Source organism: Tripterygium wilfordii, chromosome 7 (assembly GCF_013401445.1).
Source record: "Tripterygium wilfordii isolate XIE 37 chromosome 7, ASM1340144v1, whole genome shotgun sequence".
Classification (NCBI taxonomy): Eukaryota; Viridiplantae; Streptophyta; class Magnoliopsida; order Celastrales; family Celastraceae; genus Tripterygium; species Tripterygium wilfordii.
In genome coordinates this window covers 5,447,390-5,464,971 of record NC_052238.1, presented here as the reverse complement: position 1 = coordinate 5,464,971, position 17,582 = coordinate 5,447,390, and the positions used below count along the sequence as shown (strand labels likewise).

At 37.4% G+C, this 17,582-nt stretch overlaps 2 protein-coding genes across 4 annotated transcripts; both read right to left on the bottom strand.

The window, feature by feature from the left end:
* Positions 1–6,084: 6,084 nt before the first annotated feature.
* LOC120001890 (piriformospora indica-insensitive protein 2-like) lies at positions 6,085–8,321 on the bottom strand. The gene is made up of 2 exons (XM_038850404.1): positions 7,658–8,321; positions 6,085–7,414 (listed from the first exon to the last, which is right to left on the bottom strand). Exons 1-2 carry the CDS (start codon positions 7,877–7,879, stop codon positions 6,200–6,202), a joined length of 1,437 nt encoding a protein of 478 aa, XP_038706332.1. The 5' UTR covers positions 7,880–8,321; the 3' UTR covers positions 6,085–6,199.
* Positions 8,322–10,066: 1,745 nt separating this feature from the next.
* LOC120001935 (protein CROWDED NUCLEI 1-like) lies at positions 10,067–17,582 on the bottom strand. Of its 3 annotated transcripts, none has more exons than XM_038850460.1 (8): positions 17,123–17,582; positions 16,817–17,020; positions 16,201–16,454; positions 15,820–16,090; positions 15,644–15,727; positions 12,404–14,523; positions 10,814–11,027; positions 10,067–10,707 (listed from the first exon to the last, which is right to left on the bottom strand). In XM_038850460.1, exons 1-8 carry the CDS (start codon positions 17,432–17,434, stop codon positions 10,498–10,500), a joined length of 3,669 nt encoding a protein of 1,222 aa, XP_038706388.1. In that variant the 5' UTR covers positions 17,435–17,582; the 3' UTR covers positions 10,067–10,497. The 3 variants fall into 3 exon arrangements, with proteins under 3 accessions (XP_038706388.1, XP_038706386.1, XP_038706387.1); XM_038850458.1 differs by having other exon boundaries at positions 16,811–17,020; positions 17,123–17,581; XM_038850459.1 differs by having other exon boundaries at positions 10,814–11,021; positions 16,811–17,020; positions 17,123–17,579.

The following is a 17,582-nucleotide window of genomic DNA, read 5'->3' as shown; positions in this document are numbered from 1 at the left end:
TCTAATATCGTGAGCCCGCAAAATAGCTCAAAAGTTAAGTACAATATAGGATAATTTCATGTATGAATTCGGTAAGAATCGAATTCACAAACTGCAAAGAGTGAATGCTCTCTTCAGCTGTCCTAATCAGTTAGGTTAAGAGTTGATTCCTTCCAACTTTGTTAGTTTGCTTGATATATATTAATTCTCTCTTAATTAAGAGTCAACTACAAACATAGTATAAAAAAATGGGACAATCACTATCGTTAATTTAATGGGTTCTGTAATTGGACTAAAAAGCCGGCAAATTAAACTTGTCAAATGTTATTGCGATGATTTATTTATCTGTGGTCGCACGCAGCGAATTTGGGAGTTTATAGTCGGCAAGCATTAGACTTTTATCAAGAAAATTAAGGTGCCTAAGTTTTGAGATAATCTCCTGTCAACTTCATGTAGAAATGGAAAATAATGTATGGAGAAGTTTGGAAGTGTTATGGATCCTAGCAATTGGGATCCCAATAATTGAGATGCATGCACAGGATTCCAACATACTATATAAGCTAAATTAGTGGGAAAAATGAATCCACCTTCCAAAAATTTTGAACTTAGGTTTCATCATGGTTAAGTCCACAAACCATGCATACTAGATAAGCTAATTATTTTTCCTTCCTTAATTATATATATATAGGAATTCTCCTATAAATACACAAAATAAGGATATAAAATAAGTACACATGTTTTTACCATTGATTTAAAACATATAGGACCCAAAACAGTGGACCCCATTAGTCATTTCACTTAAATCAATGGTAAAAAAACTGTACTTATTTTATGTCCTTACTTTGTGTACTTATAGGAGAATTCCTATATATATATAATATCTGGTTAATTAGCAATTGCACCATGCATTTAGACAATTTAAAGAAGAATGAATTATATGGTGCTTCAAGTGGAAGGGGGCCGGAGATCTTTTGCGTGCCAAGGGTACGTAGTCCAGTAAGAAAACAAAAACAGGTTTTCATGGGGTCCCAGTGCCAGTCCCAGTCCCACTATTATACACAAACTCAAGTGAGTCGTAGATGATCAATAAGGTTTTAACAGCTTAGCATTTGGCCAAACTCAACTCATTTCAGCAACACTACATGCCACGTTTTGATTTATCAAGAGAGAGTTTGATAGAATTCATTATTATATGGTGCTTGAAGTGGAAGTGGAAGTGGAAGTGGCCGGAGGGAGATCTTTTGCGTGCGATTGAAGGTACCTAGTCCAGTAAGAAAACAAAACAGGTTTTCATGGGGTCCCACTCCCACTATTATATACAAACTCATCATGATATATATGTATAATACAACATTCAATCTGACATTGATTGGTAGACTAATATTTAAGGCATCAATCCTAAACTAAATTAAGAAACAAACTCTAATTAATTGATTTAAATAAGGATTCTTAAACTAATGAGGAATTTCCCCTTATTTTAATGTGACTCTAAGGGTGCGTTTGGTATGGGGGTAAAAATTTAGAGGTATAATTTGTTACCCATGTAAATGTTACAAGGGTAATAACAATTATGAAGAATAAGTGTTACTCTTGTTTGGTAAAGAAGGGTAAAATTTACCCAAGTATTCATTACTCTTGTTTGTTACGACTATACATTACTGGTGTAATACCATTACTCTTGTTTGTTATTATTGTAATGAACCAAACTAGAAAAAAGTGAGATTATGTTTTTTATTGTTACGACTATCATGTACCAAAATTTTAAAAATATAGATACATATGCATATATATACACACACAGCTAGACATATATATATATAACAACAATCGTTAACAATTTCAACAAAATAATTTGATAACAGTTAAATCCATGACAAAGACGTAACACAAGAGTAGGGATCACCATTTGACCCGCGGGCATAGGTCCGAGCCCGACCCTACCCAACCCCTTTGGCGGGCATGGGCTCCATTTTTTGGGTTAGCCCAACCCGAAACCCGACACCTCGGGCCAATTTTGGGCCAGCCCGAGCCCAACCCAAGCCCGATATTATTTATATATATATATATATATATATATATATAATATGCATATATTTATATTTATATAAAATATGTACACAGACAGTGCATATGCATAGATATATGTATATGTGTGTGTATATATATATATATATGTATATATATGTGTGTGTATGTATATGTGTGTGTGTGTATATATATATATATATATATATGTATGTATGTATGTATGTATGTATGTATGTATATATATACACAGACAGTGCATATGTATATATATATGTGTGTATGTATATGTGTGTGTATATATATATATATATATATATATATATATGTATATAATATATATACATAGACAGTGCATATGTATATATATGTGTATATATATAAATATATATATACACAGACGGTGCATATGTGTGTGTATATATATGTGTCTGGGTATATGTGTGTATATATATATATATATATATATATATGTATATATAACTTATGGGCTTTTAGAATTTTTGATTTAAAGGGGTAATAGGTTGGAGTCAAACTTCTCATTACTTTTTATTACCCAGGTCCCCCACTAATAAACTTTATGTGTAAAAAATAAGCTCAATTACTAAAATTTATTACAGGATTAAAAGTTATACTGACATAACAAACACAAGTAAACTTAAAATTTAATTAACCTTGTAACTATTACACCCCATTACCCTCGTACCAAACGCACCATAACTCTAAATTAAGAAATTGAATAACATTAATATACAATCAAATCCTTAATCTTTGTTAAGAACTTTGGGTTTTCGTTTCTTTTAAGAACACTTCGTAACTTACTTATGAAAACACTAAAAAATGTATGAAAACTAAATTCAAAGCACAACATGTAAGAGTACTTGCATCAGTATCGTTCTGTAAAATGATGCGAGTAGCTAAATTAAAGATCCAAAACATCATATTTTGCTAATAATTCTCTGCATCAGAATTTGCTATGGATATGAAAAATATAGACTTTTTCAAGAGAGTCGCTTTTTCTAAATATTCATTATCGCAACATTAAAAATAAAATATAATATTAGAATATTAGAATATACTTACTATATAATTTCTCCTTCAGTCTCTCTCGTCTCTCCAAAAAAGTGGTAGGCAAGCCATTTTAAAATTCTTTATTGTTTTAATGTTGTAGAGATTTATCTAGGAAATAATGATGATTAACATTATTTGCATCCCAAAATTTGTTAAGTACACTCTATTCTCATTACACCCCACTTAAGAATATAAAATTATGTAGTGCACCCCTTTTTTAATTTTTTAATAAAATACCAAATATGCCCCAATCCCAATCCCAAACCCTAAATCTACAACTCAACCATGGTTGCACCTCACAGCATCGCCTCCACCATCTCCAACAACAACAACTCGCTAATGAAAGCTTTCTTGGATAAACAATCAAACAACTCGCTAATTAAAGTAACAAATTTAACACAAGATCAGCTAAGACAATGAGACCAAAAAGCTTTCTTGCTTCTGCTCAGGTCCTGCACCACCGAATAACTTTCCATTTTTGGCCACAATCGACGGCAGAGGCTTGAAGACCCTCATAGCCGTTGGATCGAAGTCTGTCGCCAACATCCCCACTGTCGCACCGTCGGACTGGGAGTGGGCTTTTTGGCGAACAAAAGAATAAACAACAACCTGGGAAGAGGATATTTTCAAGTGGCGATACAATTGTAAGATCTTCAGTAGCGGTGGTGATGGATCTTCGCCGGTGGTTGTGATTACGAACACCGGACGGAGTAAGTCGCTAGTGACACTTGCTCCCAAATTGGGAATCTAGAGTTTCAGGGAAGAAGAAACATAATTGGGATTGAAAAATTATAAGGATTCTAGGGTGTTTTGAGAGTGGACTTTTTGATGAGAAATTGGGGTGTATTTAATAACTGGTGATGTGTAAATATTCCTACGTTGTTGTTGAATAAAGATGTTGTAAATTATAAGGCAATAGTGTTCGAGTATCTAACATACAAAATCTATTAAGAGACTATGATGGGACTACTTTTAAGACTACATACATACTTGGTCAGTTCCGCGAAATCGGGTGTGAAAAATAGTGGCCATGAATGTCCACCTCACGATGTATGACCATTTAAACATTAGAACGTACCGTTGTTGGACATGTGTCAAGTCATGGGTTGTTGGATTGGACTATTCTTCATCTCCCAAAAGTCAATGCGATCATTGTTAACGAGTGGGACCCAATTGATTTAGTCCAGATCCGTGGTTATTGTTGCTTCAGGTCCTATTTGTTTTTTTATTACGGCGACTTGAAAAAAAAATATATATAATTTAAGGTCTTGTTTGATATCCCTTCTAAAGATTATGAAAATAAAAACTAATATATATATATATATATATATATATATATATATATATATATATATATTTATATATATAAAATATAAAAATTTGTTGCGTACCTAAAATAGAAGTGAAATCATAAATTTGATTCAAGATGAGATCGTAATGCGAGAGATCATGAAGCTCTGCTCTTGATTCAAATATGAGTAGGGATCACCCAATGGCCCATGGACCCTCACAAATGGGCTATGTAACAAATAAGTTCTTCAAGTTCCAAACGTAACAATTAGGTTATTCGTCTTTGTAGATTGTAACTCGATCAGATTTGGGGCAAATCCAATTAGTCAATTTGTTGACCTGTCACGTTAACCAAAAATCAAATAATTAATAGATGAGCTGGCATATTGACCAAAACCCAGTAACCACAAGAAGGTTTGGCTTGAAGAAACGACTATGCGCCACCACTTGGCGACAGAGGGGGAAGGTTCAGTTGGTGAAGAAATTGATAGGATGAAGTCCTTGATGAGGAGCTGCTGAGGAGTAGACCATCGGTCGTACCATATAAGGTAAATGTTGATTGGAGAGGAAGAAAGGACGGGACCCATGTGGTATCTGAGGTCGACGAGGTTGGAGGAGCCGTCGAACTTCTTGTTGGAGGAGAGGGTTCTGGGCGGGAATTTTGGATTGAAGAAAGATTCAGGTTTTATGTTAAAGGTATGAGTTTTATTGGAGGAGATAGTTGTAGAAGAGGAGCTGGAGCTTATAATAAACGTCACAAGGAGTATTGATAGAAAATGAGGAACCAACATTGTGGCGGTAGAGGGTGGTGGTACTGGTGGTGATGGTGGTGGAGGGAGAGGGAGAGAGGGGAGTATATATAAAGGGAGGGTGGGGGAGATGGGCTGGAGACGGTTGTTAAGTATTGACGTCGGCTGCGCCGGTTTCGATGGGACTTCAATGGGCATGGCCTTGGTGGTAGAGGTGGCGCCTGTGTTGGGGAACAAGAAGCTTCTAAGGTTTTCTCAGATTCCATTCAGAGACCAATAGTTAAAGAAAATTTTCACATATGCAAATGTCAATTAAAAAAGGATTTTTAAAAACTTTTTGATGCCACGTCAGATGATTTTGACGGTATATGTTAGGTTAATGTGACAAGTCAGCAAATTAACTGATCGAATTTACCCCAAATCTGATCGAGTTACAGTCTACAAATGCCAATGACCGAATTGTAACGTTTGGAACGTGAGGGACTGAATCGTTACACAATCCATCTGTGAGAGATCAAAAGTATTCTTTACCCCATTAATAATATGTCAAATTTATCACTACCACTCAAACTTGTACATGACTGAAATAATCTATCAACTTTCAATGACCCAAGAATAAATGATAAATCTATCCCAAAAAGTAGAAACCCAGACAGGTGGGCAGCCTGCAAGGTTTAATACTCCTCTTTAAAACTCTAGGCACTTCCTTTTCAATGTATTCAAAATTTCATAACTGCGTTGCATTTATAACCCAACTGATCAAAACTCTCGCTAGCAAAAATTCTCAGCATTTATTGTTTAGTTGGGGTTTCTTTCTCAAATCTGTTCACCATTCACCAGAGGTCCAGAACTGAAAGGAAGGACACAATTGGTGGCCTAGGTTGAGACACAAAACAACAGTGTTACCAATCTCAATGTTTTTTTTCCCCAATAATTCTAAATGCTTAGCATTTTTGCCCACAAAAACTTCTATGCAATTTGAGTCTCACAATATATATTAAGAAAATTATTATACATAAACCACAAAATTAAACTTATTACAAAGCAAAGCTGTTAGATTCGTGTTAGGTGAGCCCTTTTTTTTTTCAAAGTAGGAGAAAATTCATCATCAACAGTTGTACTAGAGAAACCCACCAAAACCCATCAACAGCAAAGCTTGAGAATCCCAAAGAAGTAATGAAATGGGAATTTTGGTTCAAGTTGCTATCACCCAACTTGGAATTCAAATTGGGTTCAATCAGAGTGACTTCTTGCTTGCATGGTTTTACTCCATAAGGAGCATCACTTGTTGACATTAACCAACCCGGACAGCAAAGATTTGGGTTGCTCCGCGCCCCGAACCGACGACCCATTTTCCTGTAAAACTCTTGAGAGAATTTGAGTTCCCCTGTGAGATTGTTTCCACCAACATAGAGTGCACCAACACAAGGCAGACTTGCTAGCTTTGGTGAGAGACTGCCTGTAAGATTGTTGTCACTAAGACCCAAAAACCTCAGCCTCTTCAATTGAACAAAAGACATAGGTATTTCACCAAACAAACCCATATTTGAGAGGTCCAAAATGACCAAACTTTGTAGTTTATGCCATTCTATACTCTTAAGGTCTCCCCCTATTGAATTGCCAGATAACACCATCTCTTCTAAGGAATACATGTCTTGAAGTGACTTGGTCAACCCACCTGAAAACTTATTGTTTCTAATATCCAACAGTGTCAAATTCTTTAGATATCCAATCCCATTTGGCAGCTGCCCTTCTAATTGATTGTTACTCAAATCAAGCTTCAAGAGTGAGGTCAACCCTTCAATAGTCAATGGCAAAAGACCAGACAGTAAATTCCTACTCAAATCAAGAATCAGTAGGTCATTTAACTGACCAAAACTATCTGGTATTCTACCATTGAACCAGTTACCAGCAAGTACTAAGCTCTTCAAGCTGGTTAATTGTCCAATATTTCCCGGTATTTCGCCGGTTAAGCCGTTCTCTAATAGCACCAGAGAATGAAGGTTAATGAGGCTGCCAAAGCTAATAGGAACTTGTCCAATTAAACCCGGGTTTGATCGAAATTCCAGTGACTCCAAATTGTCAGCAAGTTTAGACCAATCTGTGCTAGGGAGGGTAACTGGGTGCTGGTGGGGTGAAAAGAAGCAATTGTAAAAGGAGAGTGATCTTAGATGCTTAAGCTCAAACAATTGTGGTCTGAATTCCACATTTGGGGCACAACTAAGAGAGTTGTCATGGATTGGTCCAATGCTCAAGCTAGTTACATACCAAAATCCATCAAAGATGTCACAAGAGATCCCCTGAAAAAGGTAAATTAAAACAACATTCATCAACCACACTTGTAGAATCTAGTCATTTAGACCAATATTGTTGAATGTGTATATTTGTTTCTCTAATGCTCATTGATTGTTTTCTTTTTTACTTTTGAGTAAAGAAACTGAACTGGACAAGACAAAATTCCAAGTAAACAGTAGAACGTAGGAGGTCATGTGGAGGACACACCCACTAGGCAATGAAACAGTTGTTAGGGTAAAAAGGAATACCTGAATAGGAGTCCAACCACAAGGATCTGGATAGAGATCTGAGCCATTCCACAAATTACCCACAAAACCCTGTATCGCAGAATAAAGAGCTGCTTGCTCTGCTTTCTCCATTGGAGCTCCATCATCACCACTGTCTGCTTCCCCAGTGCACAATCCACTCAAACTCAACATGCACAGCACCAGAATAACATGACTTCTGCTTCTTCTGATTAGATTCTTCATGGGTAATTTATCAAATCTTTTAACTTTTCAAGACTAAGAAGAACCAAAAGCACTCAACAGATTTAAGTAGAAACAGAGAGAAAACAGAGCATGTGAGGGTGAAGCTTGGCCTGAACTTGGATAACCATTTTTCTGGTGGTTCTTCTGAATCTCCAGTGAAGTTAACAAGAACCCAAAAGAAGTATAAAACTAAGGAATCAAACCCAAATAGTTTAGGTGCAAGGATCTTGAGAAGATGACAACAAGGTACCCTCTTGGAGGGCAGTGGTAGAGAGTATTTTGAGAGAAAGAGCCAAATACGAGTTGAATTAGAAAGAGAAACGAAGAGGAAAAGAGGAAGGGGAAGCAAAGTCCAGAACTTGCTTCCTTGTGTTTATAGGGAAAGCTAAGGAAGTATATTGCAGAGAGAATACAAGATCCAAGCACACTTACCAACGCATGAGCAAAGTAATAATAGTAATGACAATAAACAAGATCAGGCAAGGACTAGCAACTGAAAGGGTCTTAATTAGTGAAAGCGAAAGGAAACGTAGTGTCTTTATAGGCCTACTCTTTTGTGCTTGTTCCATCATATTATCAATAATAACTATTATTCCTTTTAATAAATTGGGTTACCATGTGTAGTTAAAGATTGGGTAGTTGGAGGATTTTAAAGTGTGGTTAAGAACATAGTAGAACTGGTTATTGATAGGGTTTAGGGTTTGAAGTATGGGGGACCATTGATGGAGAAGAGGTGCATGGAAATGCATGAAAGACAAAGTTGGGGTTTCAACTCTCTTGCCTTTGCCGTGTCTCTTTTTGAGCTATTGGGTTCTTAACTGTTTTGAGAGAGACATACTAAAAGGCTAAGGACTATTGAGGAGTGGGCTTAAAGTTGGTTTTAGCATTCATGGATTGGTAGCTGTAAGCCTGTAATTCGACAAAGACAAAAAGTGAAATTTTTTTTACTGACATGAGAAACAGAGGAAGAGTAAATTTTGCACCCACTTTTTCTTTTCTATAATAATTTTACTAATCTCAGTGTCACATATCAATCAAATATGAGATTGTCACATAGTGTCATTTTATGACGGTTCTAAGTTTTCAATTATTCGGAAGATCCTAGCCTAACCCTATTGATTTTTTTTTCTTGAAAGGTCCCAACCCTATTGATTTGTTTACATAGTTTCCAGAAAATTTACATGAAAAAAGGGTACCCATAAAACCATATTATCATGGAGATGAATGGAATGGAATAGCCCATGTTTTTCCTTTTGGTTATGTTTCTCTAGGGCACATTCTTCAGTAATTGTAGCTTTACAAAGGCAAGCGACAAGTCCATTTATTTGATTTTCCTACTAGGATAGCCCATTTATGAAAAACCAAGGTGCAAAAAGCAGCTATAATTGGTGATTTTGGAGGCGCACTGTGGTGCCAAACTGTCAAGGACGGACCACAATGCGAAGGATAAGAGGCTATGTGGGGCTAGCCCCTATCTGCCGCTTAATTGTTTTGGCAGGGCTATTAGTGGCTGATAAGTCCCTTTTCTGTCCATGCTTTTACAGTGTGGTTGCACCGCTTTAGAGGTAACAAGGGTTTGAGGGAGAGAGTTCGAGAGAGATTCTCAGGACACTTACAATTGTGTTATTTTGTCTGGGTCAACAAATATGTATGAGGTTTTGTGTTTTGTTGATCTGGTTGTATTGAGTTTTGTGTTTTGCTGACGAGGCTATATTGGGAGATGTGTTTTATATTGAAAGATTGTGTTTTGATGTAGTTTTATTGGGGAGAACATGGAGGGCATGAGAATTTGTTGGCCACCATGTTGGGTGAGAAGGAAAATGTATAGAAATTTGTGTTTTGTTGATGTGGTTATATTAGGGGATGTGTTTTGTTGATGTGGTTGTATTGAGAGATATGTTTAACTTGACTTTTTATGTAATAGAAGTGGGACCCAATATAAAATTTTGTTGACCCAGCAAATTATGACTACTACAATTGCTCTCACAACACAGAGCATGTAAACTCTTTTCTTTTTTTAAATACAAGATAAGGAATAGGGAGGCTCGACCTTGAAACATCTATGAAATACCATACACATGAATACCATCTAAGCTACTCGTGATTCTTGGGAATGTAAATGTCCTATTGGAAAAAATTTATATATGCTTTAGGCTTCTAGCATAAAATCAAATAACCTAGTTGCAATTCTCTAAAATTAGTTCATTCCAGAGGATCAATATATATGACAGAAAACTATCCACATTATTATCTGAACAATCAGAATTCCAAACGCCCACTGAAGCGCCATTAGGCCATATAAACCTGCAGAAATCTATAACCCAGCAATGTAACCCCTCAAAAAGTGTTACTAGAATTGCACCATCAATTTTACAATAAGTCAGTCACATGGTGCAGTCATCCTGATCTACATGCATCCAAGTCTAGAGCCGATGGCATTCAATGCCACAAACCACCATCAGCCTTGCATTACTTCCCCCGAAAATTTAAGCAGAATAACCCAAAAGGGAAAACAAGAAGAGCCAAGACTTTTCACCAGCTCTAAAGGTCACATTAACAAGCGTGGATTACCGTTGTGAGGTGGCTGAGCTAGCTCAACCAAACAAAATAGGCATCCATTATGTTGATAAGAACCTCCAGATCTTCTTTCTTATCGACTCTTCACCAGGATGATTTGATAGTTCATCGTCATAATCCTCATCAGCCTCATGAACCATACTTCCATTTTCATCTTCACTGCCATATTCTGAGGTACCATTAACCTCCTCACTCAACTGTTTTTCGATAAACTTTCCCGCGTTCTCATTTACATCGTCTGTCGTCTTAAACTGTAAAACAAAAATGTGTGAGGAAATGATTGTTAAAACAGTAAATAAATGCAGCAATAATAATAAAAGACTTGCCCAACATCGGCAAGGGGGAATATGATCTTACCCTAACAACCCTGTCCTTCTGGAACTCCATACTTTCCAAAGTTGTAACCTGCACCAGAGTAGATTTGCCATGGTCATCAGCAGCTTTCGGATGTAGCACAAAGGCGGTTTCAGAATCTGCTGCAACTTTTGTGGCACCACCAACATTATCCCCCTCCAACCCAGACTTCGTATCTGCTGGGGCTTGCGATGTGGTGGCTGAGCCTGCACTGATTCTTGTTGAGATGAACATTGTTAGAAACATTTGAATGATTAATATAAACTACCAATTTAATCATGGGAGTTAGAATTAAGCAATTGAAGCATATAGCACAGTTACCAAAGCAAATGTCTAAAACACATGAATTAACCTATTAAAGCTAAAACTAATTTCCAAATCCCAAAAGTAACAATTGATAATGTTAAACTAATGGTTACAAAATAGAAATAAAAATCCCACACTACTTAGATAGGAAAGTAATTTATTTTCCAGACTACAGAGCTGTTGATGCAGAAATTTCTTTGATTTCATGGTCAACAGTTTGCTTCTCAAATTTCCATTTAATTTAGTTTGCGAATATCTGGAAAAATTGGTAATGATCCTTAAACCTCAATCTTACTGATCGTATCACTTAAGTTGAGACACATGTGGCTTAAATTCCATACAGGTTCACTCTTCATACAGTGGACTTCGAGACCAGAAATGGGCAGTCAACCTCGATCATAATCTGCACTAAAGATTGATTGAACATGATTTTGAGCCTTTTCTTAAGGATAGTTTTCAAAGGAAAAAACTAAGAGGTAGATGATTGGATATTTGCAAATTAAGAGATAAGAGTATATAAGTCAACTAATAAGGAATCTACACAAAAAGGAATAACTTTCCACGGAGCAAATTTGGAAACAACAAGTCCCAACTAATGTAGCTTCTTCCCTTGTAAGACACGAAAGAGAATTTTGACTTTGACAACCATAAAAAGAGAAGAATCAATGTGGTAAACAGATGCTTTAAATGCAAATAAGATGGAGAAACGGTGATAACACAACTCTTAATAGCAAAAGGATTACTGAGCCTTGAGTTATTAATAGCCCTAGAGGATGAATTGTGTGATTGCTAATTCAGAACAAGAAGAATAAATGGCTCAAAAGCATTTGCAATGGTGCCAACCACGGAAAAACATAGTCTACAGTTTCCTGTCTGTTACTTCACCGTATTTTGGAAAGAACGCAAGGAAAGGGGAAAAAATAGCCTTTGTGGGAGAAGAAACTTCTTTTGATATCTTCAAGATAGATGAAATTCACTCTTTCTACTTCGTTCAGTGGCTATTGTAAGATGAATGAAAATCAGTTTTTCACATAAGCCCTGGTGGATGGCCTTTAGGACTGCATTTGGGTAGTATCCCCCTAGATGCCCTAAATTCAGTTTCCACTTTCCACGGTCCCAAAACAAAAGGCAACCTTGAAAAACAATCCCAACCTTTCCCCAAAAAGTCTTCCTATGAAAAGGCTTTTGACACAATCATGCCTGAACTATAAATATATTTCAGCTAAAACTCTCTCAATTAGCTGCCACCAGACCAAGTGACATCTCACACAGATAACTAGAACTTACGTCTTATGTCGCCTGAGATTGTAGCGCTTTTCTCCAACAGCTTGGATTGTTGAAGCCACTGTTTGTCGCCTCTTCCTGCGCCCACCAGCTGTGGTACTGTCAGAATGTCCTTCACTATCACCGATATCCTGTCTTATCTCATTGGTTTTAGAAGTGTGTGTTCCCTTTCTCTTCCTTACATTGCCAGCTGCTTTCCCAGTACGGGTGGAAATACCATAATTATCGTTTGCATCAAGCTTGCTATCATTCGGCTGCAAACTTGCATCCGCTTCCACTTCCCCGGGACTTCCACCAAGGAACACTTTAGCATCTTCAACCACCGCCTCCACGGAGTGTGTTCGATGCAATCCAGACTTGCGCCTCCCACGTTTAGGCCTAACACTCTTCAGCTCCAATTGCACAGAATCTTCTGGAAAATCTTGTGCTTTACTGTCTATATAGCTATCATCTCCAACAGACACTGAACAACCATCACTTGCCTCTCTAAAAGGGTTATCATATTGGAGCCGTTGGACATCAATGGCCTTCTTAGCCTTCCCAAGGGATTGTAGCCATTCATCTTCTGGAGCACCAGACCTCGTTGACACATCATTTACACACACACTAGACCCCTCAGCTTTTTTGTCCACATCATCCCTGATAGCTAACAGAGACGAATCCTCTCCCAATATTGAACCACAGACAGGCTCAACCTTTTTTGTTGGGGATATACTAAATATTTTTGAAGTGCACTTGTGGAGCCAAGACATGCTTCTCCCTGGCTCTCCATCAGATTTGTGGATAGCTTTAACATCAGAAGCAGCTTTGTCACCTTGAGAATTCCCCATAAATTTATTATCAAGCCTAGTTAAAAAAAGAGCATCTCTCTCTTCCATATCAGGTAGTTCGAGATCAGGAAGTACAAATTTCCTCGTGATTTCTCCACAACTCTTGCAATTACTATGCTTCTCAACAGAAGCAATGAAGATATTTCTTTCCTCCTTAAACTGCTCTCGCCAATACTGGATCTTCTGGCTAAGCTTAACCAGTTCATCAATGTCCTTGTGTAGTCCAAGTTCCTTTCCTTTTAGCAACTCCTTGTTCATTGCAATTTCTTGCTTTTCCCTTTCTATTCCACACCTTTCAGATTCAATGTCTTCCAGTTTCCTCTCAGCAACATCCTTCAAGCAATGAATATTGTTAAGTTCTTTCTCCCTTTCCTTCTCAAATGCTCCATCCTTTACCTGCAGAACTTTTTCCATTTCCTCCATCCTATTCATCATATCAATCTCAAGTTCCCTTTTCCGAGATTCAAAATCGTGAAGCATTTGACAATGATCATTTTGCGCCTTTTCAGACAAAATCCATCGCTCATTTTTAAGTGTTTCTTCTAACAATTCTTTCTTCTGCCTAACAGCTTCGAATTCTCGCTGAATAGTCTCCCGAGTTTCATTTTCCAATTGTTTCAACCTTTGCTCTTCAAAAGATTGCATTTTTTTAAAATTTTCTTTGTCTTCTACAATTTTCCTAAGCTCTTTGGTAACATTAGCTCTTTTCTCATCAAGCTCTTCCCACTGTCTCTCAAACTTCTCCCTTTCCTGTTTCAAATCTTCTCTTTCCTTCAAAAGCAACTCCCCTTGAAGTCTGCACTTCTCCAGTTCCTGTTTCAGTTCTAATTGCAAATGGAAGTATTCAGACCTCTCCTTTTCACTTATCTCAAGCATTTCGTTCTCCATAACAATCTGCTGCTCCTGCTGTGCAATATCAACCCTTATCTTCTCACACTCATCTTTGACAATCTGCACGCTTTGTTTATCATCAAGCAATTCTTGCCTTTCTAACTCCAACTTTTTCTGCTCAGCCTTCATAGACTTTTCTTTCTCCTTTACAATTATCATCCTCTGTTCGAAGTCCCTCTCGTTCACCTTCATTCTCTCTGACTTCATATCCAGAGCATGCACCTGTTTTGCAATCCTTTCTTCCTTATGTTTAATTTCAGCTTCCCGTGACTTCACTTCATCTACTCTGCTTCTTAGTTCCTCATCAAGAGCTTTCCTCCTTTCTTCAAAATCTGACTCAACCCCCCGCATTTTAGCATCAAGGCTAGTCCTATGTTCATCACGGATATTCTGTATCTCCATCTGTTAAAATATCCACAGAAACACATTATGTCGGTAATATTAAACAAAAAACTAAAATTCATCCAAGTTCAGTATGAAGAGGTGAACACCATAACAATCACTCCATATGCAACTGATCCCAGAAGACATATTAGATAATAGCCACCGCAACTAATATACGAGGTACCCCCGAATTACACCTATAACCCATCCCCAACAAACACAAACACAAACAGAGGTAAGAAAAGTTGAAATATAACTTGGAAATATAGATAGGACAATTTCTAAACAATCTTCCTGAGTGCTCATAATAACCAACTCTTTTAAAAACGCTTCAACACCAGATAAATTGAAATGCTATTTGACTTCAAGCTACGACATAAGAATGCCCCTCAAATGAGTCAAACCTATCAATAAATAATACAAACTTTATACCCTATTTTAGAAAATCACAACTTCAGCCTGCATCACTTAAGAAAATAAAAATCTTTAACTGTTGAAGAAAAACAAAACAAAACAAAAATAAATGCAAAGGGATCCCAGAATATTTTAAGCACACCATAGGAAGCTGTTAATATAAGTTGATCAGCCATTCAACCTACAAGTTAACTTGTTGGGTTGAGGCATTTCAAATCCTTTTTACATATTCTAACACTTCCCCTCACGTGTGGACTGGGTAATTCGATGGCCCAACACATGCACAACAAACGAGACCCAATACTAGGGCTACTCTCACAAAGGCTCACACTTGGGGCAACAATAAATTGGAAGTTTAATTTGCGGAAGCTAAGGTTCAAACCCAAGACTTCCCGCTCTGATACCATGTTAATATTAGTAAATCTATCATTCAAACAAATAAGTTAACTTGTTGGGTTGGGGCATTTCACATCCATTATACATATTCTAACAGCAACCATTGCTAAGAAACGGCTAACACATGTATCTTATACAGTATAGTTGGAAGAAAACAATTCACGAACAACACATATATGGGGTATGCCACATGTAATGTGCCATGATCCCAAAATTTATTTAAAATACAGTGAAAGCTATACAAAATCAATTCTCTATGTTGAGAAACAAAATAAAGAGTCATACATAATTAAAAAAGAAGAAAATTGAGGGTTTGGACTGGACTCACTCTTTCTCTAGCACTAAGCTTTTCTTCCAATGCAATCAGTTCCTTCTCTTTCATTTCTAAACTGCTTTTTATAGAATCAGCTTTCTGAAACAATACAACAGAGGTTAAGAATTACACACAAAATTCAACGGCAGACTTAAACTCAGATATGTGGCTCAGAGACCCAAGAAACCGACCTTCTCTTCTGCAGCTAAATCTGAGAGTCTAATATTTAAATCATCTTCTGTCCCTTTTATCTTTGAGCTGGATACATCAATCTTCTTTTGTCGTTCTTCAACGTTTGTCTCTTTCTGCTTAAGAGACCTCTCAATTTCATCTACACGTTCCTCTCTCTGGTTAAGGGCTCTTCTAAGATCAGAGAACCTCTCTTCTCCTTGTCGTAATCTACTCTCCCATTCTCGTAGGTCCTCCCTCTGCTTATAAAAAGATGCTTCATGTGCTTCTCTCCTAAGAGCAATGCAGTTGTATTTTATTTAAATATCGATTGCACACTATAGAAAATGTAAGAACGTGAAAGCATCAAAGAGACGTTATAAAATTTTAAGCAAAAATCATACTCAGTACTTAAAGAGAGGCGCTCGCTATGAAGCAAACTTTCCCGATTCTCCAACTCCTGCAATTTCATCTCCAACCCTGAACTCTTTCTGTTCACCTCGGCAATCTTGGCTTCGGCAGCAAACATTTTTTCTTTCACCTCAACAGATTTCTCTTCTATTGCACGAACCAAGGTATTAGCATCGGCCAACTTTGTCTCAGCATCAAGCTTGATCTTGTTATGTTCATGTTGCACATCATGCAAAGCCTTTTCAAGCTGCAACAATCAGATGCACGATGTCAAGAAAAATTAAAAATTTCCAATCACAATGCTACCTAAGAAAACATAAGGGGAACTTCAAAAGTAACAGAAGACTTAGAAAAGGTAAATATATGACAAATGCTACACTTGACAGACATTCGAAAGATGGAGTGAGATATACACCTGTTATCCATATCAGACTCCTTAAATATAGGCTAAACATCAACAGAGATTGATTGTCTTAAATTCTTAAAAAATGTCATTTAAATGATTTCACAGTCACTTATAGAATAATTATCATAACAATAAGCCAAACAAAACAGAAGTTCAATTCAAAATTATTTAAGTGAGAAAATAAATAAATAGCATACATCTACCACACAATGCTTCTCAGCTCCCAAGGCTCTATTTAGATTTTCCACCCGCTGCTCAGATTCAGACAATTCAATTAAATGAGCCGTCTGTTCGCGCTTGAGGATCTCATGAGCTTCCGCCAGTGCCTGCCTTAGCTCTTCATACTTTGAAGTCCACTCCTTTTTCTCGATGAGGAGAAGCCCCATATTATATTGATAATCAAAAACCTGTACCAATAAAATAGTTTCTCAAATAGTACAAGACAGATGCCGAAAATCCGGTTGCAAAAAAGTTCCTGAAAAACCTGAAGAAATCAAACCTCAACCAACCTCTCTTTCAAGCTTCGAAGCCTTTTCAAGGAGTGCCTCGCGGTCCCTCCTCTCCATGGCCGCTTCATCCAAGAGACCCACCTCCTTAAACTTCCTCCAATCCTCCACGTTTTCAGCGTCCAACCCTATCACTGCGTCGTTTTCGCTCAGTGAACCCACCGGTGAAGGCGGTGGTAGCGGAGGGTCGACGAAAGCCACCGCTCTGCCTTTCCCAACATTCTTGGGATTTGTAACCCTCCCAAAGCCGCCGCTTGTTCGGGCCTCACTCCGCGGCGTCTGCGGCTGCCACGCCTTTCTCTGTGGAGTGAACATGGCGCAATAATTTGAAGCAAATCAAGGAAAATAAACCGAATTCCTTGAAATCACAAACCCTAATTCGAAAGTACTCGGAAAATCTACGTAGTAGCTAGGATTTGATTTTCGCTTTCCTTGGTTGATGCTGCTAGTGCGATATTAGGAT